The sequence below is a fragment of the Nipponia nippon genome, unplaced genomic scaffold (genome assembly GCF_047370975.1).
Source record: "Nipponia nippon isolate SJK-2023a ecotype South Korea unplaced genomic scaffold, ASM4737097v1 scaffold_4, whole genome shotgun sequence".
Classification (NCBI taxonomy): domain Eukaryota; kingdom Metazoa; phylum Chordata; class Aves; order Pelecaniformes; family Threskiornithidae; genus Nipponia; species Nipponia nippon.
This window is the reverse complement of record NW_028262358.1, coordinates 90156275-90184100: the sequence shown is the minus strand read 5'-3', so window position 1 is coordinate 90184100 and position 27826 is coordinate 90156275. Positions and strand designations below refer to the sequence as shown.

At 41.3% G+C, this 27826-nt stretch overlaps 1 protein-coding gene across 7 annotated transcripts; it reads right to left on the bottom strand.

The window, feature by feature from the left end:
• Positions 1–994: 994 nt before the first annotated feature.
• Positions 995–27826, bottom strand: HMGN3 (high mobility group nucleosomal binding domain 3). Of its 7 annotated transcripts, none has more exons than XM_087777074.1 (6): positions 27327–27820; positions 11757–11807; positions 5920–5949; positions 5236–5283; positions 2852–2921; positions 995–2296 (listed from the first exon to the last, which is right to left on the bottom strand). In XM_087777074.1, exons 1-6 carry the CDS (start codon positions 27792–27794, stop codon positions 2283–2285), a joined length of 681 nt encoding a protein of 226 aa, XP_087633200.1. In that variant the 5' UTR covers positions 27795–27820; the 3' UTR covers positions 995–2282. The 7 variants fall into 7 exon arrangements, 5 of the variants coding, with proteins under 5 accessions (XP_087633200.1, XP_087633199.1, XP_087633198.1 ...); XM_087777073.1 differs by having other exon boundaries at positions 2811–2921; positions 27327–27819; XM_087777072.1 differs by having other exon boundaries at positions 2811–2924; positions 27327–27630.

Genomic DNA, 27826 nt, shown 5'->3' with positions numbered 1-27826 from the left:
AGAACCTGACACATAGAGGAAAAAGACAGGAAAGCACCACATTGACAAAGCACTTCTGAAAAAAACAGAAATGCTAAGTGAATCAGCAGGATAGTGTGTTTCATTAAACTTCACCCAAGCGGATTTTCTGTCGTTAAACGCTTCTAACAGAACTCTAGCACTGAGGTGAATCTCCTAATCTGGTCAAGCCGACAGAGGAATTTTGTGCCAAAATTACTAGGTTAGGATATTGTGTGATTAGTTTAAGGACCCAACTTCTGCCTACCTTTTCGGCATTTAGTAAAAAAAAAAAAAAAAAAAAAAAACCAAAAAAACTCTCCTAAAATAAGCCTGTCCAGAGATGTGTCAGTGTTCATGCGGAAGTTAAATCTAAGTTAAATGGGTCCTTTCAAGAACTCCAACTGTCTAGGTAGGATTAGGCAACTAATCGCCCAGTTATCTGAACAAAATTATTAGAGTATACAAAACCCCTCCCTCACAGTAATGATAAACCCATAAATTGACCAATGCTTAGAAACAACACTTTGATGATTCTGTGAAAAAGTTCAGAGGGTTAAACTTCCCGTGACCGTAGTGTCTAAATTAACACAGACTTTCAACAGCGTCCATCAGAAAGCAAATCAGAAGTATTGTGCAGAAATACTAAGTACCTGTCGGTGAGTAACAATGTGGACTTTCTTTCTCATTAGGCTACAAGTTTTGTTACAGCCTTCTGCCTTCCCTCACCAAAAGCAGAGACTTAGTTTAAATTTTCTTCCAAAACTTAAGTTCACGATGCAGAGAACTGCCACTTCTTACTTGGCTGTAGCAAGCCTATCACTATAGCAGCAGTGGTATTTATCTCAGTGCAGGTCTTAACTACTCTTCTAGTTAGCATACAGGGTTTTGGTAATCAATCTTCAATTTTTAAGTATAGAGAGGCTTGGCTTCTTTTCTGTTTTAATTAAAAAAGGCAACTGGAGATTTCTTCCCAAAGAATAAACAGAACGCTAGGTCAGGCAACAGTCATTTATTTATTGACTTGAACAAGCAAAAGGTATCCTCAGACATAATGGCCACCACTTGAGCAATACAAATCAATGCTACTGGAGAACAGGGAACATCTTTTCTCTCACCCCTCCCATCCCAGAAGTAACAATAGAAATACCAGGGCCCCTAGAGAAAAGAGAAGGAGAAAAATTATAAAAGACGCTTAGAATGACCTGCAGAGTTGAAACATGGAAACTTAAAAAAAAAGCATTAGCTAATCCACCTTATCACCACAATCACCTCAAAAATAACTTTCATTGTTCCATTTTTACCGGGTACCAAATATATAGCGCTGTTTAACAGCGATTTCAACGTATTAACAACTGTCCTCAGCTGAAGCAGAACAGCAATTACTATTTATATTAAATTTGAGGCTGCAGATAGAAAGAAAGGTTTCCACAGAATACGATGCAAGTTAATGAAAAGAGAGTGGGGGAGAAACAAAGTTACTTTTAAGTTACTGTACGTCTCTATCAATCAAGTAATTCATTCTGTGTTGATAGCAGAAACAATCTTCTGATAGAGTATGGCAGCTCTACTCACCCTGTGACAGAATATCTGAAGAACATATCTATGAAGAATGTATAACTCCCTTAAGTTGTGGGCCACTGAAAATCCCAGCCTGCTACTCCTGTGTGGGTATTTTTTTAATCGGACATCAGCAAAAAAAGCAGACTGCATGCAAAACAATCGTTGCTAAATCATTTAGTCTTCCTTGTAACAGTTGAAAATATGAGTAAGGCATTCCTCAGATTTAGAGAAAACATTAGGAGGCTGTAGTTTTGCAGGCAAGGAGACCTTTTATTTTAATCCATTAAAAGAACCCAAAATAGTCAGCAGGTGGCCACATCTATCCATGTTTCATTAAAATCACATAAACCCTAAGTACAAAAGCACCACTGATTATTGCTCTAGAAAAACTGCATGAAAAATTCAAATACGCACAGTAAAAACATCACCATATGCACAAGACTTAATTTCTTAAAGCAAGTGTATGGAATGCTGATCCAATTTTACACATACCTTGCAATATTAAGTTGATATTTATATTACTTGGCAACAATGGGAATTTCTAAAAGCACTGTTATGAGAAGGGAAATGTTCATATACAGTTTAATATGTCAACTATCATAGTCCTAAAAAAATTAGCATTTACAAAATACTTGATAAAAATATCCTTTAAAAGTTGTCCAAGAGGTACATAAAATCAACCCAAAATTTTCATATTTCATTCATTCTTGTCACCTACAGATTCAGTTTTCTGAGCCTGTGGAGAAGAAAGAAAGAAATTAATTACTATAGTAAATTGCCATTACATACCTAAATACCCAAGCTACCCTTCCTCCTTCGATTTCTTATTTGCAACAGCTCAGTTTCAAACCTATGTCCATATTACATTTACACAAACGGAACAGGTACATTCACACACTTCTCTTAAATTATTGGTCCCAGCTTTTCAAAAGCCACGCAAGCCTTACCTGTCAGCTTCCATTGTTCATACTGAAAAGCACCACACTACTATCTGTTCCTATTCACTGCACACATGCTGAATGCTCTACCGTACCCTCAACTTTCACTGTTTCAATCTGCCCTTTTACTGACAGTGTGCTGGGTGGGGCACCTCTGGATGTTGAAACACTAACAGTTGAGCGAGAGATGCGAATCTGCAATAACATTATGGGCAATAAAAAGAAACATTATGAACATGCTATCAATGTCTGAAAGGCTGAATAATTAAAAAAACACTGATTCAATCAGCAGGAGGTATGTGTGGAAAGTACCTCTTCAGCTTTATTTTCACCATTTTCAGATGGTGTAGTACCTTCCTTTGCAGCTTCTTGCTTTTCATCCTTCTTCCCTTTAGCACCTTTGTTGGCCTTTGTCCCAGGTTCCTTCTGGCAGAAGATGAAAAACAGGGGCATAGACATTGTATGAGTAGCCAGCACCCTACATCTTTATCAAAAAACCTTTGTATGAACTAAACAGCGAATCCTGGCAAGCTGCATGTGCTGGACTGAAACAGAAAACCAGCTAAAGACTACCCGGAAAATTTATATCCACAGAAGTTATATAGAGACTCTCAAAATTTCTAGAAAAAAACACGGATGTTTGCTTCTTTATTGTTTCTGCTAATTTACAGGGATACAAAAACCCCTCAAACTATTTTAGTAGAGCTGAGCTGTACATACAGAGGTATATACAAGATACCTGTACGAACAAATCCAATTACAGTGTATTGAAAGCTTATTCAGCCAAGCACAAACAACACACTGCTTGTGTAACAGCACTACACTCTCGATTAACATGAAATATTAAATTAGATTTTAAAAATTAAGCATTTTTGTTGGCTGGCCTTTTGTTAGTTTGATAACATCTGTGATGTTCGTTCCATGTCAATGAAAGAACCAACAAACACGCTAGGGAGGCAAACACTGATAAAATTCCATCCGCAGCAACACAAAGCAGAGAATTTATCAAAAGGAACTATTCTAATAGCTACGGTTTCATTTGGAGATTTGCTCTTAAACAAACAATTCATATGTTGACACCTACTTTTTTTTAATCCTTACTCTATGTACATATTTATATTTGTGATCTAAGGCTAGTAGAGACATAGGTTAAGGATTTTAAGTGCAATGGGATAAAAATTTAAAGGGTATTTCATTGACTATTTTACATTAGTATTTAAAGTAGTTCTGATAAACACTGTGGAGATCTTCCATGTGATCATTTGCTCCAGATTCTCCACGCAAAATGGCAACAGTAGCTGCAAACCGGGATATTAAGGTCAGTCTCCGTTCATTAACTCCCTTTCCCCAGCAATCCCCATACAGGAGTGGGGTGGTAAGGAGAGATTAGCAGCAATCCTAGTTCCAGGGCAGCCTGAATTACTCCTTTCGCCCTTCAGCTTCCATGTTATCACCTGAGAAGCTTACTGGTGCTGTGAGTATAGTCCTAACTCTTCGCCTACGAAAGAACAAGCTAAAGACTTGACTTGGTCAATCGGTAATTTGCAAGCTTTTAACACTAAAAATTATCTCAAATCTGTACCATCTTCAGTGGTTTACTAGCAGGCTCAGAGTACACACTTGCTGTTTTCTGTTTAGGAGACCAAGATTAATATACTCCTTAAAATGAGATCCAGTTAGACTTTGGAAAAAAGCAGATTACAGTATCAAAAAGTTACTTAGAATAACGTTGTAAAGGATTCGAGTCACCTGAAATGAGCTTCAACTGTCTCTCACGCAGCTTAGACTGACTCCATAACACCGAGCTCATTTCACAACACGTGCATGAAGGTATAGAAGCTACCATATTGCCTTCTTTATTAATACTCTTTTTTAGAACGGAGCAAGGATGGACTCAGCAAGACTTTAATAGCAATTTCATTTGATAAATCATAAAGTGTTCAAAGTCATAGAGTTTTACTTTGACACACAGACTTTGTATACCGATACTTGCCCAACTGAGACACCAATAAAAGGACTTGAAAAATTAAGTGTGAGGAGTGCTAGACTCAGTTTCCAGCATGGTTTTTTTTCCGATAAAGGAATTGCTCTTATTTAACATTCCCCTTGGGCACAAATAAATCTACAGTTTCTGAAGTACATGATTTATATGCAGAAATCCTGAAAAGGTATTTCAGACACTAATAAGATTTTAATTTGACTGTAACTGGCCTAGAAAACCCAAACCATTCAATTTAAATATATTTAATTTCACCTTTAATTATAATTGTGCATTCTCAGCAACAGCCAGGCTTCAAGAACAGATAAGAGTTTCTCACTGTGAAATGAAGTACTGCCCCTCTAGACAAGGAAACAGGATGGCACAGAGTAATCTCAAATCCTACTGTAGAAATTGCTAGGTCTCAGGTAGAGCTTACGCAACCAAACCTGTATGTTTCAGGAAAGGTGTAGGAAAGGTAAAGATTCTTCTTAAACTAGGAATTCACTGCTAACATGGTCTGCATATCAAACAGGCAAGACATTTTGTTTGGGCCAGTAATGAGGCCAGGAAGGGGTGGAACAGAAAGAAAAGAATGATCTAATTTGGTTTTGTTTTCTTTTTTTTCGGGGGGGGGGGGGGGGGGGCAGGGCCGATGCCTCAAAAAACACTGTGAATTGAACTGTTTGCAATGCAAAGGAGGAGTATACTTGCTTGCTATTGGCTACAATGACAGCAACTAAAAAGAAGAGTATTTACCTTCGTGGTTTTCCTTGGTTTGGGTTCAGGTTTTGGTGGAGCAGGTTTCTATAAAACATTTTCAGTTGCATAATGTGTTAGACATATTACCAGAAGCCAGCCAGCCACCTCCACCCCACACCTTCCCTTGCTTCCTGCTCATTAGCATGCATCTAGAAAAAGACTGAAAAACCTTAAAGCACAAATGCACCTCATCGCTGTACACACCCATTTTCATTAGCTCACTCATCTAGGAGTCAAAGCAATTTGAGGGTCATTCTAAGAGTAAAATGTGGAGATCAGTAGTAACTATTAAAAAAAAAAAAAAGTCAGATGTGTTCTAACAGAGAAGAGGAACTAAAACCAAATACTAGTCGTGGCATCAAATTAAGTCCTTGAAGGACAGCTCTTTCTCCTTCCCAGAGAAGCAGTTGCAATTCCACAACTAACATCAGCCTGCAAAACAGTACGATGTCAATATTGCACATAACAGACAGTGTTGCACTGAGGTGGGGAAATACATCTTTTGTCAGAACAACCTGAAACCTGAAACCAAGAAAACACAGATAACTTTAGCTCTAGAGTTCTTAAATATCCCTCAGCAAGAATAAAAATTGAATCAAGCAAAATATAACAAACCTGTTTGGTCTGAGAAACCATATGTGCCTAGAAAAGTATATACCAAGAGGTGTTATACATACTTACAGCTGACAATCTTGCTGATCGTCTTGTGGGCTACAGGAAAACAAAAAAAAAAAAAAAAAGGAGAAAACACTTTTACAGGCTTACAGCAAACAGTATCCAAAGCAACATAATATCAGTCATTTCATGGTGACAGCATAAAATATGCCCCTACCAAAATACGTCTCTATTGCTGAACACAATTCACATCTTCCTCATCTTGGACGATCAAAATTTTAAAGGGACAAAGCGATGTGAAGATTAGTAATAAAAATTGTTCGGGTATTATAATGTCTAAACCTCCATATGGTTAAATACTTCCCCCCCCCCCCCCATTTTACAAGTACTTCTGAGTCCCTTGCAGCTCTATGAAAGGTTCACAAATACAGCAAGCTTGACACTTGCACAGGACACTGACCCTTTTCTCATAATCTTAGAATGAAGTTTCTATAATCCAGTAGATGCTACTTGTAATAGCGAGTAAAAATACCAACTTTATTCTGCTGTTAATCAGGTAACACCCTTCCCTAGAGGATATCAGAGTGCTAAAATTTCGAAACATGAAACTACATCCTTCCACTTCCTCAGTTCCCCACACACTCAAGCTGAGTCTGGGTGCACAAAGACAGATGCAGGATGAGAGGGAGAAATTATTTCTTCTATTTAAACACAATTCTCAAAAAGAAAGAAGAAAGTCATATATTCTGCTTTCCTCCACCTTTCTTTATCACTTCAACACAGCTTCCTTACTAAATTTTATTTCCCTCTGTTCTTTGTCATAAATTTATTACTGAAGATGAGTTAAGTCTTAGAAAAAGTTGTAAGCTCATTAGTTTGTTCACAATATTTTTGTATTCATTAAAGCAGATGAACCCATCATCCAGTTACACAGCATGGTTATCAAACAGAGTTAAAGTCTGGTCTATGTCATAAAATTAGAATCACACCTGTGGCCAAAATAAAGGGACAACTCAACTGCAACAAATACCCAATGTAACACAGCTTAAAAAGTGAATCAAAAATATCTTCTTAATTACATATTAAGCATTTCAGTTGAGCTGAAAAAACAAGGCTCCACATATCTTGCAACAGGAAAAAGCTGTTGTTAATATCTGAAGAATGCAGTAATTTGTATTCATTGGAGCCATTTAAATATTCTTAACGGAAAACAGTACTGAATAGTTCAGATGTGCGTCCAGCAAAATAGAAGTCTTGTCAAAGAACACCTAAAGATATTTTCAGCTATCAAATATTTATGCATCATTAACAACAACAAAAAAAAGTAAGCCTCTCTTTTCTTGGCAATTTAGAATATCAACTGCTTGTTAAGCAGCCGAGCACTATTTTACAATAGGTTAAATAAAGCATTTCACTTGGTCAGGTAATCAAAGAACTCCTAGCTCAAGGCATCTTCTTTTACAAATCTGTTTTCTTAACTGATGATTTCCATCCTTCAGCATTTGGGCACTGGAATGTTATGTTAGCATGCACTTTTTAAAGGATAATATGTTGGTTTAGATAAATTATAATTCTTTCCCATATTCCCCACCTGTTCCTGTTCCATGATTGGTTTCATAGGCAGCTTGTACTGCCATAAGACGTCAGCCTGATGGGTAAGTTATTTTTAATTCTCATTCAGAGTTTGTATGTATTGTGTGTTATCTGATTATACGGAGGGAACTGCAGTCAAGTCGGCAAAGGTCACATTTTAATGTGCTTTTGGAACCCTTGCCCCCCTCCAAACAGCTGTAGTCAGCCAGGAACTAGCAGCTTGCCCAACAATCTGATTGACACTGGCCCACTAGCAAACACCTACGGAAAGAGTCTACGAGACAGAGCAGACACAGAACAGCACTCTGCACTTTTCTACTGCGCCAGCTTCTGGCAATCTACAGTTGCAAACTTTCCAACCTGGATATTATATCCACATCATGTGTTTAACAGTTCCCAAGGGTCATTTTCTCCATAAATTTGTCTAATAACCTAGTGAACCCATTTACACTTTCAGCTTCCACAACATCCTGTGGCAATGAGTTCCATAATAGGATTATGTACTGTGTGGAAAAGAAAAAGCAAAACCTTCCCCCTCTGTTGTCTTTCCTTTAAACTTCTGGCCTCTAACTTTAACTAGATTCCTCTTCTTTTCAGGTTACATGAGTAACAATTCCCTAACTGCCTTTCTCTGTGTTACTGATGATTTTATCATACCTCCCATATAAAAAGTCAAGAATCCTAGAAAATCTAGGTTGTGGTTTGTTTAAAGCTGCTCTGAATCCTCTGTTTGTCCCACTATACTTGGTATCCTTTTCATTCTATCAGGGCCTTTTTAAGGAAGAGTCAGGAGAACTTCATTTAGTAGTCACACATCTGGGAGCACAACATTTGAATCTTGTGATACACTGATGTTTCACACTCTGTCCTCTAGTATTTTTTCCTATATTCTAGTTAACTTTTGTTTAGAAGAACTGGCATTTTCTAGTAACTATTGACTGTGATTTCACAATCTCTCCCCTGATTAACAGCTGATTTGGTGACCATCACTGTCTTCCCCTCCCCCCATGTATTAATTTGCATTTCTCCATATTGAATTTCTATTTATATTTTATCACCTAGTTATCAGTGACAGCCTTCTCAGTCTCTCTCACTTCTGACTACCCTGATAATTTTTTGTAAACTTCAGCAAACTTTGTAATTTCTCTAGTACCTCTTCTCCTAGATGATTAATGAATACATTCAGCAGCAGAAGCCCAAACACAAATCCTTCCAATACTTCACTGATAATTCTCTTGCATTATGAAAATTAACTACTTCTTCCCTACTCTCTTCTCATATCTTTATCTGTTACCAATTCTTAGAAAGATCTTTTCTTTAATCCACGCTATAGCTTAGTTTCTTTAAGAACCTGCTTGGGGAGCTTTATCAAAAAGTGTTCTTTACGTGCAAGTAAACTGTATCAATTGACATGCTATCGTCCTTATACCCGTTGACTTCTACAAAGAACTCAACTGCCTGAAGTATGACTTCTCTCTGCAAAATCCGTGTCAAGTCTCCCATTATACATTTGTCCACATATACTTTTTTTTTTTTAAAACTACTTTTGCAAGTTAGACTCACAAGTTTTATTTTCCAGAATCCTTTATCTAAAGTCCTGGGAGCATTTCATCACCTTCAGTTCCTCTGGTACTGAGGCCAATGCAAGCAGTAAATTACGTACTGCACTTAACAGTTTGGCAATTGCTGGTGAATACTGTCTAGTTCTTGCTCACACTCAATTAGAGAATGTCCTCCAACCCTACGCTCATGAGAAAAAGCGCCACTGTGAGAACCTCCCTCAGAATTCTCCATAGCAGAAGTTTCATTACTGTTTTTCAGCTTCACGTTTGCCGTGCTGGGGAGTTTGCTCCTTTCCTCATTATTTTCCATCAATACAAAAAACACCTTTCAAAAATAATAAATTTTGAAAAACAACATGCATTTCTGCAAGCCTCTAGCATGGCATACCACAAAGCCTCTCTGCCTCCTGAAACCATTAAACTTTTTAGCTGCTCCTTTTAATAGGTTCTCATTTTTAATAGAATTCCCTTTCTTGATATCAAATCTTAACATAGCGGAATTTATTTGCACTTGTATTCCTGCAAGGATGATGAACCTCCATGTACTATGGTCACAATTACAGAACAGTTCTCTGACAACTGTTTTTTTTATCCTTTTATTGGTCCTTTGATTTGTTCCTCCAGGATGCAAGCATTTACAGTTTTAACTTTTTTGCCTTTGTAATGCCATCCCGTGCCTTTTACCAAATCTCTGATGGGTAAGTGAAATCTCCATCAACACTATTTCTGTCCTCAGAGCCTCTCTGATCTCCCTTAACATCCCATTGCCACTTTTATTATTGTGGTCAGATGATACCTGGCACAATTTCTACACTCTATACTCCCCATTTACACATGGCCTGGCAATCCATAAAGGATTCTGCTGTAATTATTGATACAATTAATCTAGAGCAATATTAAAGACACGTAACAGAAAGCCATTCTACCACTAACGCAACTTAGCGCTCAACCCTGTATATTTGTGCCTTGGTATCACACTGTCCCAACAAGTTTGAGTTGCCCATTACATCAATGCCCTCATTTAAAGGCAGATAGTCCAAGCTGCCCAGATTTAGATTCGCAGCTTTTGCATTTTGGCTTGACTGCCTGTTTTCATCCGCATGAATTAAAGAGGGCTTTATTTCTCAAGACTGCTCTTTACCTTTTTAGATGCAAACTTCTGTCTTCTGTGCTAGCCCCCGCTCTCCGCCTGACAGGGAGCTCTGACTTTGCCCTATGTGCTCTCAAGAACTCGCCAGTCTCCCCTCAGATGTTTAGTTTAAAATAGTTCAGAAGATCTCAGTGCCATCCACATAGGTCTGTTTTGGTTCAGACTGAAGCCACCTTTCCTTCACAAGTCCTACCTATTCCAAAAATTCCCACAGTTTCTAATCTAATCCTACAACTATTTTCCTCATTCACACACTAAAAGCTACAGGTGTATCTATGGAGAGTATCTTAATTTGTTTGTTTGTTTTTGTTGGGGTTTTTTGTTTGTTTTTTTGGTTTGGTTTGGTTTTTTTTTTCCTGTAGCATCAACAGCCACTATTATCTCACCTTGACTGAAGACTACTCTAAGAGGTCTCACATGTCAGAGTCAGCAGGCTCTCTCCAGAGAGCCTGTGTATTTCTGTAAGCTTTTTGGTCTTTCTTCTTTATTCTAGCAAGTCTGAAACTTTTAGGGCAAGGAACTTTTACTTTTCTGGCTCTTGAAGAAATAATACTTAAACTTGGACAGAGAAAAACATTCACTCAGAGCAAAGGAGATTACATTTTTACTACAATTTAGTCAGCCTTTCCATACTTTATGAAAAAGAAAATAATTTGTCTTCTAGAAAATTCCATAGGAAGATACTGAAGTATCAAAACCTATTCCTCTCAGACCTTTTTATTCTACCTGTTTTTTCAGGAGCTTATTGTAAACTTTACTATTGTTTGAAATATTTTGACATTACCACTGTACCATTTTTTTTTCCCCAGACTGAGCAACAACAACTTCTCAATTCAGAAAGTGTAAAAATTCATTTGACTATTTTTCCTATTCGAATACGCTCAATGATTTACAAGAAGAGTAATTAATTGTTAATTTATTTGAATATTCACCCATTCTTTTCAAGGTCCTGATTTAACTTTGTCTGCCACAAAACATGACAACCTAAGAAAATGAATCCTCATAATTCTCTGCCTGTTTTTTAATTTCACATTAAGGGCTGTCACAAACAAACTAGCAAACTTTACTGTAAAGATCAAGGTATCACCAGCTGTCTCCTCACGTTCTCTGACAGAAGCTACTGTGCCCTTAAAACAAATTCAGACAAAGAAAACACACAAATGTGTCAGCTGCTCCAGTTCAGAGCCTGGTATCTTAATTCAAGACACCCTTCCATCAGTCACTTAAGCTAAGAATAGTTTTGAAGTAGACTGGCTGAGGTGTGCACATTAACCCTCTTCTGCCAACCCACTAGAGACAGAGCAACAGTTCCAGGCAGTACACTGTTGCCACAAGATCCACCAGAGCTTGTCTATAAAGGCCCTAAGTGTTTCTGAAATTTATTTTGTGTACTAATAAGTTGTATGAATCCTCAGTGCACCAAAACCAAATTATGCCAGATAAGCTACAAACGTGGTTTACTGTCATTATTCCCACTGAAAACACCTCACTAGAAGTGCCAGAGCAACGCACAGCCTTCTGATATGCAAGACTGCAGATCTCCAGTTAACTAATTACATGCCAAAATAAATTAAAAATAAAAAAAGAAATATACTTGCCTCTTGTTTAGTTACTTTTGCTGCATCCTTGCCTTCAGCACCCTCTGGAGACTGAAAGAAAATAAGAAGTCAGTGTTTTCATTACGGTGGATGAAAAACTGGACATGAGCCGGCAATGTGCCCTTGCAGCCCAGAAAGCCAACCGTATCCTGGGCTGCATCAAAAGAAGCGTGGCCAGCAGGTCGAGGGGGGTGATTCTGCCCCTCTGCTCTGCTCTGGTGAGACCCCACCTGGAGCACTGCATCCAGCTCTGGGGTCCTCAGCAGAGGAAAGACATGGACCTGTTGGAGCGGGTCCAGAGGAGGGCCACAAAAACAATCAGAGGGATGGAACAGCTCTCCTATGAGGAAAGGCTGAAGGAGCTGGGGTTGTTCAGCCTGGAGAAGAGAAGGCTCCGAGGAGACCTTATTGCAGCCTTCCAGTACTTAAAGGAGGCTTATAAGAAAGATGGGAACAGACTTTTTAACAGGGCCTGTAGCAATAGGACAAGGGGTAATGGTGTTAAACTAAGAGAGGGTAGATTTAGACTAGATATAAGGGAGAAATTTTTTACGATGAGAGTGGTGAAACACTGGAACAGGTTGCCCAGAGAGGTGGTAGATGCCCCATCCTTGGAAACATTCAAGGTCAGGCTGGACGGGGCTCTGAGCAACCTGGTCTAGTTGTAGATGTCCCTGCTCATTGCTGGGGGGTTGGACTAGATGACCTTTAAAGGTCCCTTCCAACCCAAACTATTCTATGATTTTATTCTATTGCAGACTTAAAAGCATCCAGGCAACAGCAAAACAAAGATTACGGTGAAGATTCTTCTTTCTATACATTGCAGCATCTTAAAGAAGCCTGGCAAATTTACATTAGTTTACATGCAGCGTTGTACCAAAGCCATTCTAGATTTTCCAAGCAAGAACACAAAGACTGATCATCACCAGGTACATACATATCATATCACACAGCATCCCTCAGTGGTCCCTCTAGCCAATTAACTAAAGCATCTGCAGGCTCCAGTGGGAGCTCGATCTAATCATCAGTTGGTAGCACAACAGTATGAACTGGAAATCTGAGGTTTGCTCTGCTAGGGCTTTTGAAATCCCCGAGAAATTTAACACGTTTCTTCCCAAACATGAACTCAACTAGTAATAAGATGTGATAAGATGAACCAAAAAAGCACAGCATCACTGAAATGAGTGATTTCTTTACCTCATTTACTCCTTTCATGCCTCAGGCTCACTCAGCTAGAAGTTTTAACAGTATCTTTCTCTCACGTCCTCCATCAGAACAGTAAAAATCAGTAAAACACCAAGACATCGACAGGAAAACTAGGGACAAACATGTTTCTTCACAAGAACAGATTATCACCCTGACCATTCTAACACTGGTCTTCCAGAGGTACTACAGAAATGTTAATTAAACCACAGGAGAGGGAAAAAGGAAAAAAAAAATAATAAAAAAAAAATCAAGCTTCTGTCTTTTGTTTACAACTCAAGACGTATTACTTCATATTTTGCAAATGATTGGGTTTCCACCTAGGAGCAAGCGATTCATGGAAAAACAGCAAGCAGCAGCAGTTAGAGGAGAACTACAAGAATGGCATGTGTTTCAAAAAAGCACTTAACAGGCAGCAGAGAAGGCAATTTGGTTGCTGTTTTGTTTTTCAATCAGTAAAGGAGCAGGCTAGTTATCTTTTCCTTTGCTTTTCCATTTCAGTCCTAACCTAAGCCTCCCCCCCAGATTTTGACACAGAACATCTCGGAGTTATACAGTTATGGTCTGGAGCAGAGAAAAAGACTGGCTAGCTTGCAGCAGTTGACCACTGCCTTCTCCTGGCATTGGGCTCTAACATACTTACAGAAAGACATCCCCCCAGAGAATAAAACGTGGCTTTGTTACCGTGTGCTCTCCTGACAGAAAGGAAGCATGCCACAAAAGCAGCTGATTTAAAAAAAGCCGAGGACTGATCATCTAAGTCGCTAGAAAACAGCAGGAAGTTAAGCAGCGCTGCGCAGCATAGTGCAACTCAGAATAGCAACAGAGTCAGGCATCCAAAATGGAGCCTGACTGCTCTCTGTGCTACTGCAGCCTCACCAGCCGCCTGCAGGATTGTTTCAGGTTTGCATTCCTAAAAGCCTTTCCGTTTGGTTACTAAAGAGCTGCTGCAGCTTGATGGTGTGATGCTGGGAGCATCAAAAGCCATAAGGAAAGGAAAACAAAAACAACTAGTTCCATGACTACTGTCAGTAAGAAAGTCTTGTTTCCTACAACTTCCCTCTTCGGCTCACAATACAGTACAAGCCCTGGGTATACCTTTTCTGTAGTCCATGAATTTATAACATCTGTTTCTCCTATACAAATTTTCGCAAGTCTAACAAACTTGCACCGCACCCTTTCCCTGGGAGGGAACTCAAATAGCATCCTTCCTGTCCTGGGCACCTATTTATATATGTAAGTTCTCCCAGAGTTTATAATCTTTTCCTCATAGTGGCCAAGAAGCTCAAGATTTACAGGTGTAGGGACAGAAAGACGGCATGATTCATTTCCTTCAGAAACCTGGCTAAAAAATTCCCCATAAACTAAATGAAGCTGACTGACACTCCACAATTGGGCTGGTTTACCCTGCTTCACTTTTAGGAACCACAGAGCTTTGAAACAGGGCTAAATCATCACGAGATGGCACTGCCACATGCCAGTAGCCTTGCAGTAATTGCCCAGGAGCAAATTCTCACCCTGCAGTACTGCACAGTTAACACACAGTAATTTACCCCATTCTCTTTAGCACTAATGAAAGACAAGTCTCCTACATTTCTGATAGACACGGCAGCCTGATTTTAGATGCCAATATTATTGCTTGACAACAGATTTTAAAAACTGCTCATGAAGCTAACTGCGGGGGGGGGGGGGAACATACTAAAATTCTCTTAATGCAACCACAGCCACCGTATACTACCATGATGTATTACACAACATACTTCAATTAAGTTAGCTCATTAGCCCAGCATTCCCTCTCAAGTCAGAAAATCCAACAGCAATTCTGAAGGCCACAAAACTTTCTCCATGGGGGGATACGCACAGTAATAATCTCAGAGGTGTGAATAAGCAGCAAGGGGTTCTGACACGCTCTCATTTCCATTTCAGACCTGCTCCCTCCTCTCCGCAATCACTGCAAGTCCAGGCATTTGGAGGCTGCACTCACCCTCCCAGGGCCTTGGCTCCCCAGTATGCTGGCAGAGCTGCGTGGGAGGCCATGTCATGAACAAGGTAATTGATCCAGCTGAAAAATAGCATGCTGCTTAAACAAATTTATAAATATTGTAAATATATATTCAATTTATAAATATATAGTCTTCCCTGCTCCAGCAGAATCATTTTACTGCACAAACAATTGAGCCAGTACAACAGACAAGAATGAAGTGGCACGGGGCAGCTGCAAGCAGCCTGGGACTCTTTAAGCTGATAGACACACCAAAAAAATATGTATGTCGCTGATAGACACACCAAAAAAATATGTATGTCAGATATGGCTACAGTGTATTTGTTAAATGAGGAACAGAAACTTATTTTCCCCCTCTGTGAGTCCTGCTTAGACATTCCAGTGAGTCCCAGCTGATGCCGATCTTCATGCTAGTTTTTGCAGTACTTTCTCCTCTCCCTAGGGACCAGAGAGATTTGTACACAAATAGATTTGAGCCAAACACAGGTCCCAAAGAACTTGGCCTGTCACATGCAGTGGCTGTCTGCACTAGTATCTTTAAGTCACAGGACTTTTATGTAGGGAGATACCACCAAAACCTTGAAGTCCTTGTCCCTAACTCTTCCACAGGAACCCTTCCCCCATCTTTTGTCCTGGTGACAAACTACCGAAGGAACTCTGGTTTCAGAGCAACCAAACGTACTAAGTAACCCATCCCCTTGGCACGTTTTTCCACATGACGTAATCCTATGGCTCACCGTATTTCACATGACACCCCAGTCACATTAAAATGCACCCTGGATACTGTGCCTTACATCGTAAACCAGCCCGCAGTGGGACTGTCCACACTGCAAGTTTTGTGCAGCAAAATCAAAGATGAATGCGAGCACTGAATCACTTGACAAGGGCAGTACTGCAACCCCAGTAATTCTTCAGCTGTACTCCATCATAGGCCTGTATTATACTCATAAAGTAGTCCCTATAGGCCTCCTGTGCCTGATACTGCATGGATGCCTACAAGAGACAAGATAGATAAAATAAAAAAAGCAAACGAGGACACAGATAATAGTGACTTCTTTTTTTTTTTTCCAAATCACAAAGGTTCACAGAAGAAAAGAAGCTGACTGGCTAACTCTAAATATGCTTTTGACATTTAAACTGATAGCAAGTTTTAGGTTCAGATGACCACACATTGTGTCATACCTCAATTAGCACTACCTATTGGCAATAAGACTGTAAATTAAGCTGTAGCTAAGGTTTGTAAGATCTGTCAGAGCGGTGTAACTCTTATACCACAAGATTAACCTGGAAGGCTGCATGGAAGATTCCCTGTGTCTATCAGCAATCTTTTTTTAATTTGCCTTTTCCCCGCCCCTTTTTAAGGACAACCTAGAAAATTATTTTGAGAGGACTGGAAAAAACAGAGGAATATTAATAGATGATAGAGAACATTAAAAAAAAATAATCAAAGGAATACTAAAATTGAGCTTGTTTGTATACACAGTTCTTGCATTTCACCAGCTTTGAAGTACACATAAGAACCAGTGTTTCCACACACCAGCACGACACTGCAGTAACTGCAATGCCAACACCATTACAAAACTGTTAACTTGAAAACAGAAAACTAGATAACTGTTTTAAGGAAACATTTAATAAAACATAAAGGCAAATTGCCTTTTTTTTTTTATTGTTCTTAAGGCTGGGTTACCTGACAGAGATGCACCACAAAAGAAACAAAAAGCTTCAATTTTTCTAATCGAAAGCCTGCAAGGTAAGCAGGATGTAAGGAGAGCACAGTAACACAAAGTAGTGAAGTTACTGATGTCTGTTTGAGAGATCCAAAGATACATGTTTGAACTTGCAGTGACCAGCTTCTGGATAAATATTTTGTTTGTACTTAAATGAATAGATTGTAGCATTATAAAGGAGTACATTAAAAAGCACGGAGAATGAGAATACAAGCATGGGAGAAATAACATTCAGTACAGAAGGTTGCTTACAAAATGAAACAGATTGTTCATTCTCTGAAAGATCTTATTACTAGCCGAAACTCAACACCTTGGCTCCGATGGGACAGAAATTAGTCCTCTCATACCCACGTGGAAGAAAAAAAAAAAAAAAAGCAGATACCAATTTCATTCTAACCACACATTAAGAAGTTAGAAAGGCAGAAAGCCTTAACTGTCCTAGCACTTCAGTATTCTCTATAGCTTTTCCTCCCTTCTCTGCAAGCTGTTTTGTTCGGCCACATCTCAATATGCTGCCTGCAATGGGATTTGCCTGTAGATACTTTCCTGGCTCGCTGTTCTAGCTGCAATTTCCATGATGTAATGCTTTGGTCATTCCTCCAACAACTTTTTTCATCAACCAAAATACAATAAAAGCTTACAAGAAAACCACAGTGCACGAAAAGAAGACAATGTCCTAAACCTTTTTCAGGTTGCACTATTTTCCTAAAATTTTTCCTCCCCTCATTTCCCCGAGTAGAACTCTGCTTTAGACTAAATTTAATTCAATGAATTGTTTCCCCACACATGCTAGATCTTCTAATTATCTGTCTTCAGAGCAGCTCTGAATTTTGTGCCAGTTCATAAATGTAATTAAAATGCTGTTTACTTCTTGGTTTAGATTAATGAAGACTATGTGTTGACTAATTTAACACCAACCAACTCCTGCAACAGCCTTCTAACCATTGTTTCCTCATTTAGCTCCTCCAGCATCTTATCGTTAACCTTTGTTTATAGCTAGTTCTTTGATCTGTTTTCAGCGGATAGAACAGTGCTCACTGCCAAGCCAATGTGAATTAACTTTGCAAGTAAAATTAATTCTCCCTAATAAATGCTTTAAGAAATCAGGTATTCTTCCCACTACATCCCTTCATTTCTTTTTTCAACCAAGAGTCTGATCCTGGAAGAGGAAAACAAAAGAAAAAATTGCATGCCATTAATTTAAAAAACAAGTAATTCTGCCAGAACCGCAAGTGAAGTACAGAATAAATCTGGTTAGTGATTGAATTTTTTTAAATACTTATCCAAAATGATATCTGTCTTGCTCTCTTCTGAAAAATCTGAGGTTGTGTTTTTTTTTTTTTTTATATACTGTATATATGTGTACACATATTCTTCACTAAACAAAAAACCAAAACCCTAAACAAAACAACAACAAAAACAAAAACCAAGCAAAACAAACAAACAAAAAACCCACCCTGCTTCAATTTTTATTCTTTATATAATATTCTAATCTTTTCTGTTAAGAAGTATTACAATGAAATATTATACAATATGTCATTTTTAGAATTTAAATCCTTCCATCTTAATAAATATTAAGAGCAGAATATTTAATTTTCTAATTCTTTGGAGGAGAATGTCAAGATCATAAAGTTCTGAAAAGACAAATGGTACTTGAAAGTTTAAATATAAAGACCACCATTAACATCCTCTGGTATTAATAAGCAATTTGGGGGGGTGAAAATCAGGGAAAACATTTCCTGATCAAAGTCTCCATTCTTGCTTAGAGATTCAAGCCAGAGTGACTGGTTAACATGCACTGCATTTTCAAAGACTATATGAGAAAGTAAGAATATAAACAGCCTGGTTATAAACAAAATCAGTAGTTTCAGAAAATGCATTCTATTAAATTCCTTAATTCTTAACAGGTAACTTCTGTGAGCTTTATGCTCTTCCAGGCAAGACAGAAGAGCCAGAAACGAAGTTAGGCTTGGGCTATTTCTAGATATCCAAACCCAGCCAGAATAAATGCTTTTCCAAGAGATCCAATTCTTTCATTGTAGATTGAGGTTTTGCTATTCTCACTGAAAAGAGGTCAATGATTGACCAATATAATTTTAAACGCATTTAAATTTGATGGGACATTTTAAAGGCTCACAACTGGTTTGGCTTTTATTTTTCCTTCCAAGTTTGTCTTCTCTGTAGTCAGTTTTTTGAATATGACATGTTCTACCTATAGCAGAGTGAAGAAGTAAGAGCAGTTTCTAGAGGCTCAGATTTAAAAAAAAAACCAGCATTGTAATTTAAAATTAGACAGACAGTTCCTTTTTCAGACAGTGAAGTAATCAGCTGCATTTTGAAAAATACAGATCAGACATGGAAGCAGTGAGCACAGTGCATTTGAAATTGCTCAGTTTCCCCCAAACACCAAACCTGAGAATTCAGCTAGGTAATAAGTAAATGCTTGTCTCAATATTTGCTTAACCATTTTACTGCCATCATAAAATATAAAAGGCAGATTCAAAGAATATGATGGATGAAATCCAATCCAATCCCTAATAATATTATTTCTCTGACCTTTCAAAGCTGATGCCAGTTCTGCTAGTGAGATGAAGCTGATCAACTCATGCAAGTTTACATACAGAGCCAGAGTTTTTAAAATCTTAAAGATTAGTTTCCAAAACCTGTATCTAAACAGAACTGATCAGACCTGCAAAGCAAAACCAGCAGAAAATACTTCGGGGGGAGGGGGGGGGGGGGGGAAGGAAAAAAATTATCTACTTAAAGATAGAGATTAAATTTAGACAACTACTTTCAATAACAACCGATTCCTGAAAATAGCCACCTCTGACAAAGAAAATTACTCTGAATGACTGAAAAAACATTTATAATTCCTCCCCTCCCAGAAGACATAACTGTGATAAAACCACAATAATCTAGAAAAGAACCTTTGTTGTTGTTGTTTCAACTAACCGGTGCCACAGAACATCAAACATTCAAGATGATGATAGCAGGTCCATGAGTAAGAGGTAGGTACCAAAGGTACAATGCCTTAGATACACCGACCTCTCACATCCCGGTCATAATTCCAGCTGGGGTTAACAGGAGTACTGCTCTACTACAACAGCCGGAACGGAGAGCTTCACAGACAACCTAAATGCAGTTTCAAGAGAAGAAAAAAGTAAAATGTCTCTGAGAGGGTGCAGGTGGGATAACGAAGAAAGGATGCAGCAGAGATAAAGGATGCTTTCCCACTACGTATAGAGCACCGACACCTCTCCTCAACTCTGCTTGAGAGGAGCAAAACACTGCAGAGGTAAAAATGTCATTAGACACTTGATTTCCAACTATGGAAGCACTCTCTGCTACTACTAACTCAGGTAGCATTAGGACAACGGAGAACACTAGGTGGGAAGAGCAAACATACCCAACAGTCCCAACAAAGCCAATGCTGATGGGAACATATGCAATTTTTTTTTTGTGCAGACAGATCCCAGCGTTCTTAGGGAACGCTGCATTTTATATTTGCAGCTTTCACTGTTACCAAGTACACCCACACTCTTTACTACAGGAAGACAGGCGCTGTATCTCCAAGTTACAGGAGTAATTAATTGAAAATCGGTAACTTCCAAAGACACCAAGGGAAAAAACAAACAAACAAAAAAAGCCCCGTGCCTCCCCTCTTCCCCCCAAATGGTGCAAGGATAAAATTTGACCACTGAGTTGTGTTCTGATTATACTAATGAATTAAAGAGTACTCCTCTATGCACTCTAAGTCAGGGACAATCAAAGAAAGGCTGGCTAAGGCTGCCTCTGATTAACGCCTACCCTTCCCCACCTAATCATTCCTGCTATTAAGCCAGTTTAACTCTCTGTGCCAAGGTATGGGAAACTAGATCAGCGGACGGGTCTGGCCAAAAACTACCTCAAACACATAGGATATCCTACAGGTTAAATCAGAGTAAGGACAGGAATGAGAATCTGGAATTGCTTCTTTTGGCCTGTACATGCCAGCTTGAAATATCTGTTGAACTACAGTCCAAACTGTGAAGTCCCACACTGCCAGTTTTGCCGACAATAAAACTGGTATAAGAGCATCTTACTTCCGCACGCAGCCAGTTGCTCATTCCCAGCCCTACTCCCTTCTAACAGGTTACCACACATTCACTGTGCCACTGTGCAGCATCTCTAAATTGGATCAGTAAAACGATCCAGGATAAAAAAAAAAAAAAAAATTCAAAAGCACGATCAAACCTGTTAAGTAAACAAACATTAAGAGGATCACGGCCTGAAATTTAAGTCCAGCACCTGAAAACACCTTTTTGGCTACTGGACCATGGGATAAATCACTGTGCTAGCTTAGTGCAGTTAAAGAACAGAAAATAGATGGTGGCCATTATGATCCTACGAAGCGCTAATTTCCAAGAGAAATCTCTGGGTCTGGGTCACTTACATTTTACACAAAAGACAATATTACAATCACGTCAAGAAAAATCCAACTTCACACAATTTCTCTGAAACAGAAAGGTTACACCTTGGAACATACCAGACCTATACACAGCTACAGCCTGGGTATAAAACAGCAGAGAAAGTGAAGTGTAAAACAGAAGAAAAGCAGCCTTAAACTAAATAGCATATATCTGCTACATTCCATTTACACACAGGACTTTTTTATTTTTTAAACTTAACAATAGTGATACTCTAGAATACAAAATATTACCCCCATTGGCGTGTTGAACTACTGTATATAAAAAGATTACCTGCACCTGGTTAGTTTTGAACTCAGAGCTGATGACTTACAAAGTAGACCGTACTACTGGGTACACCTCATCAGACACCACGCTTCAATGAGCCCAAGGAGCATTTAGAATGATTTTTAATTGATAATTCAGTGAAAACCTAAGAATTTTTAGGTTGCCCATTCATTAAGTCCAATTGTATTTCAGTGGGGTTTAAGAAGAAAATTTATATACATTGTTATCAATTGCTGATAAACGGGTCAGATTTTTAGAGACTTGCATAAAATGATCAGAAACATTTTAGATCTATAAATCCTTGGCCAATGAGCTTTTAATCTCCATAACTCTAAAAAACAGTCATAGCTAAAATTATATAATTAGCTCTTTCTGAGCTATTTTAAAGTGTATCTTTAACATAGAATGTGGACAAATATTTGTTGCATGTATCTAATAGACTTGTAAACATAATTTATTGCAACATGGCATAGCAGCATTACTCAAGCATGGTTTTTTTGCTTCAGTGCCACCCAACACTGCTACACTGTATTATATCTAAGCGTACCATACACAGATAAAAATTTGTGATCTTTTCAGCTTAATTTTTCTATGAAAAATGTACATCTTTTGAGTCAGTCTGGTCAACAGATACTTGGAGTAGGCCAACTAAGCAGTTTTCAGTTGCTTTAAATACGTCAAGGTTTAAAATTCTCAATAGTTACAAATTTAGTACAAATGGTACAATTTCTAAAATTGATGAGTGACAAAACATCCTTTTCCCTTGTATTAGAAGACTCCTGAAATCTTTTACGATGCTCTAGCACCTCTATTCTGTTTGCCTTGGTTGAATGCTAAGTGCATCTCTGCATAGCAATCGTTTTACCTGTCCCTGCAAAGGATGCCGAAGGTAGAAGCCCACCTGAGTACTCTGCTGGCCTGTTAGGTAGGAGTTTGTCAAAGTCAGGGGTCCCTCAGTGACACAGACGCAAAGGCAGCTGTCTTCTGCAGTTGCCTAGACTGTTTTCCAGTAGTTACTGAACGGTCTAGGATTGATCTAACAGGAAAAGTGGAAAGAGAAACTACCTTTTCAGAGCTCTGACTTCTGCTCTTAGTCCTTGTGTAGCACAGGGAGAAAGGAGGAAGCAGTCAGCATGAAATGCAGGGGGAGTTCGAGCCAAAGTCTGGAGAGAAATGGGACAAATGGGAGTGGAGGAAGGGCAGCAGCCATCACATCTGGATCTGGTACTGACCCCCTTTTCCCTTTTAATCTATAATCACCTCCAGAGCGTGAAATAAAATACAGAACCTCCCCCGTTTCTGCGTCCCACTGCTAACAGAGCGTGTCCTGTTAGTTGTGTTCCAGGATAAACTGAAGAGTGCCTCTGTTACAGACCAAGAGCTTCCAACCCCAGTGATGAAACACGTTGTTGGCAAGATGCAACTCCCCACAACATCACTGCAGCTTCTTTCCTGCCAAGTAGCTTCAAAATGAAGATAACCTTAGCAGAAAAAACACTATGTTACATTGATGCTGGTATGTTGACTTGACATAGACTGATACACAGGTGAAGTATCAAAACATGGAAAGGGACATGAAGTGGAGCTGAAGGGCACTTGTGTGTGCTTCAGACTGCTACATTATGAACACAAACTCACCTGCTACTCTTTGCACAAGATCTACACCTCATTCCACAGACCAAACAGCAACAGCGAGATCATTCAGAGCCACAGCAAACAGCTGTCATCTGCAGGACCCTCAGCTTCGTTAGTTAATTGGTGTTTGATCACATACAAGTTGCTCCAACAAAATTTTAGAGAACCGGTTACTATTGCAAGTTCCTCAGTTTCACACCACAGAGCAAGAAGACAAATTTGGAGAAGTTACAACAACAAATGTGCCACTCAGAGTGTAGGAGGTGCTTATTGGGGGGAATAAAAAAAATCAGGACAGACATCTTAACCTGAGAATCCAAGACGAAGGGACCATTCCAACAACTCAACCATTTACTTCTGTGCCCCATTTCCCTATCAGTGGATGAGGAACAACATTTCTCTTTGAATATTCATGACACTTCAGAAATGCAAACTCAAACATGCAGAAGGATTTCACAAAGAGAATTGAGTTTAGGTCCAGACAAACAAGCGTAAGTAGGATTTAACAGCTCTAGGTTAGTACATGTAAGAATGTGCATTTAACCCCAAGGATTAGAAAATACATTTATTACATTAATACCTTACTAGTTGTTTTGCCAACCAGGTAAGAGTCCCACAAAAAACCTACCATGTGATTATGTAACTAAATGCACTACAACAGGACAGCCTTGGAATACGGCACTTCCTAACTTCCACGAAAGAAGCAGCATTCCAAGCGAAAAATTAAGAGGGTTTGTTTTTCTGTAGTTAATATAACCAACTAGTCTCTCTGACTTTAAAGAAAGTGTGTTTGCATAACGGAACAACAGGAACCTGCCACAGATGTTCTCTATTACACTTTCACAGCATCAGCTGTACCGCAGAAACTAACATTCCTGACTACAAGGCGGCGGCAAACAGTCTACTGAAGTGGCTAATTAGACCACGATATTTTTTTATTTGCTCTGAAACAACAGTAATATTCAAAGATGTTATATTAAAAAAAAAAATTAAGAAGAAAAAGTTGCATTTAGTCCTCAGATCTGATTTAACTGCAAGTGTTTTCAAAACAACATGTGAGGTGCAGGTCACATTGCATAGAGTCAGATTAAAGAATGAGTTGAGCCATTTTGGAGTGCAACCCCAACGAACTGACAGGATCCCCATTCAATACTGGACAAGTCACCACTTGACCTATCAATATCCCTCAGAGATGGTGCACATTCTACATAAAGGTGCAAGAACCGTTCGTCTTGATGACAATCACATTAAAGCTGACGTATGTATGCTTATGCACATGGACGTATGTGACCATATCATGATTCCCCTTGTCATCAGGTACAGAATGGCTCTTCATCCTTTTATGGCTTACATGGAGACATTTTTATTGGGGCTGTTTCAAGGTCAAGGAGTCTTCCAATACGACCCAAGAGCTAACTCCAGCAAGACAAGCAACAGAACAATACATCCCAATCCATTTCAAGGCGTTCATTGCTACCAATACCACAACAAGCATTCTGGTTTATCCCACACTGGCATGCCATTCTTCTTGTGAAAGGCCATGTTCACACCACAACATGTTATTACAACAAAGGGTGCAGAAATCTGAGAAGGAGCCCAGAGTTCAACCTCTTTCTGTTTTAGTGCAGTATTTAACACCGTCTCAACACACAGCAAGTTTTTCCTTTTCCCCGTGACCCTCAACCAATGACTAACGATACCACGATACCTTAGGCCGCAGCCCTCTAGAGAAGGGGAGACAGCCTACATTTTTTTGTTCACAATATTCATAATGAACATAAGGCCAGGGACTCAGCAACTGACCTCAGTTTACATAGCGACGAAAAAAAATCAGAGATGAAAAGAAAAGCAAACAAAAAGAACCAGCCAGTTTAGATAACTAAGGCATACACAAAAACAGGTACAGGTGGATTCATGCCCTTTCTGCAGTATTATTTATTTACTTACCCCCATAACTGTGAAAATGTCTCCTTTTGACTTTTGATGTTTATTTCCTCATAAAACTTGCAGCATTAGCAGCCTTTTTATAAGTTAGAAATTTTAATACAGGAATTGACTATTAGCTGCACGTGATGGTTTCGTCTCCATCTGGAAGCTGACTGGTGGAATTATTCAGCTACTGCTGTATCACTGACTTTTCACTCTGTGGATATTATTCTGGAATAAAATTGGCTATTGCAGAATACTTATGGCAATTCCACTTTTCTCAAAAAGCAAAGCCATTAATCATACTCTTCCTGGAACCAGTGGTTCCCAAAACCCATCCTTCATATATAATCTTAAAATTTAAATGTTTACCCATACAATGCTAAGTAAATTAAAATTTATCGTGCCATTAAAATTCATCTCCATTGCTCTGGTCCCATATGCCATGTTTTTATTACTTTTTTATAATCTTCTGGAAAGAAGACATGTTCTCGTGGACTTACTACTCAAAGATACTTTCTTTTAATAACCGTTTCACAAGAGACCACAAAAACCTACATGAGTGACTTCAACTCTACCCTCTCTTAGGAAGGACAGCCTGAAACACTATCCATAGTGTAAGAACACAGAAGGGCAAAGGAAAGAGGGTAAGAAGTTTGCAAGGTTTCCAAAGTTGCGGATAGTCCTATGGGCACAGGCTAGTTTTCAACTTTTTCCTGATGACAAGCAACGGCACTGAAAGAGCAGAAGCCCGTGCAGCCTACGTGAGGGTGCAATAACAGAAGAGCAAGAGGAGAAACTGCCCAACATTCACTAACTCCAAGCCCAGTTATCCCAATAAAGGATACAACCCCACGGTTGTATCCATTTTCAGAATGGGAATCAGGTTCTTAATTATGAATTAAATAATTCAGTTGCACACTTGACGGTTTGACATTTCAATACTTCCCGTAGGGAATAAGGAAAGGACAGGAACTGAACACGGAGCGACCTGGAAGTCACCCTCTACCTGTAACTTTGTTAAAACAAGATTTGAGCCCCGGCCCCGATAGGGTGTGCGCAGAGGTCACCGCTGACACTTGGGAAACCCCCAAAACCATACGTTGTTTTGCCTCGGCTGACCTAGTTAAAATGAAAGGACTGCAGCTATCATCTTTTTGTCACAGCGCGTACGAGTGTCAGGTCCCTCGCTGCGCTCAGCCGGCGCGGGCAGAGGGCGGGCAGCTCAGGACGAGGATCCCGGCAGGGCCGGCCCCGGCCCCGGCCCCGGCCGCCCACCCCCGGGGCCCCGGCGGGCGCCTCCTCCGCCCGGCACCCCGCAGCAGGGGAGGGGGCCGGCTGCCCCGGCCACCCCCAGCCCGCCTTCCCCCGGCACCGCAAGCGCTCCCCGCGGCCCGGCCGCCGCGCACCCAAGGCTCCGGGGCCAAGCAGCAAAAGAGAGGAATAGCAAAAAAAACCCAAAAAACCCCACAACCCCGAGCCCGGCCGTGAAGGGCCGCCTAAGTTTCTCTCCCTTCAGGAACGCGGTCTCACAACCGGCCCCCGCCGGCGGCTCCCTCCCGAGGCGGCTGCCCGGAGAGCAAAAAACCGGGGCGGGGGCCGGCCCTGTCCCCCCACACCCCCCCCCCGCCCCCGGCCCGGCGGGGGCCGCGGGCGCTCCCTCGGGAGGCGCCGCCCCGCCCCTCCCCGCCCCGGCGGCCGCCCCCCGCCCCCGGGGGCCCTGCCCGGATGGATGGGCGCCGGAGTTGGTACATACGGGTCTGCCGCGGGAGGCGAGGAGAAGGGTGTAGTTTGTTTTAAACATGGCTTTCCACACACACACACACACACACACCCCGCCTTTTACCTCGGAGCCATCGCCCGGGCACGGCGGGGAGGTGACGGCGGTGGGATCCGGCCGCCCCGGGTGGGGGCTGCCCCCTCCCCGCCGCTCCCCCCGCGGCGGCGGCGGCGCCGGAGTTTGCAAGCAGGAAACTCCTCCCGCCGGGGGCCAGGGGCGAAGCCGCAGCTGCTGCAGCGCTTCTCCCCGGCGGCGGAGGGAGGGAGGGAGGGAGGGGGCCGGAGTTGTGAGAGCGACTTCACCCCCCGGGGACGGGGGCGACACCGCCCCGCGCGGCGCCGGGAAAGTAAACAGGGGGCGGCGGGGGGGAGAGGGAGGGGTGGAGGGGGCTTGCAACAGGCAGCAAAATACCCGGGCTCGACAGCAATTCGCGGGCTCCGGAACGGAACGGCGGCGGGAGGGCAGCAGGCGCCCCCGGCCCCTGCGGCGCCCTTCGCCCACCGGCCGCCGCTCGGCCCCCTCCCCGGGGGAGGCAGGACCCGCCGCACGCCCGGGGCGCCTTACCTTTCTCTTCGGCATAATGTCCCTGCCTCGGGCCGCGAAAGTAAAGCGACGAAAGAAGCTCCGGCAGACGCGCGGATCCGCCCGGTGGTGGCGGCGGCGGCGGCGACACCGGCGTCGCTGGTGCCCGCAGCTCTGCCCGCGCCCGGTGCCCGCCGCGCCGCCCCGCCGCCCCCGGCAGCCCCCACCGCCAGCGCCCGCCTCGCCGACGGGGCGGGCAGAGCGGGGCAGCCCCGGCTCCTGATTGGCTCCCCGATGGCGTCGCGCCCCCCGCTCCGGCGGGAGCGGGCTAATCAGGGGCAGCCCGCGCGGGTCAGAGGCCGGGCGCGCGGGGAGCGTTGGGGCCGGTGGCGGCCCCGGGCCCTGTGGGGAGCGGGGGCAGGGCCGCCCGCCCGGCGCCCCGGGGGAGCCCGCCCGCGGCCCGGGGGCTTCCTTAACGGTTGGGAAGGCGGAGCGGGGGTCTGGGTGCATCGGGCCAGTCGCGTGCGGCGAGCAGCCGACAG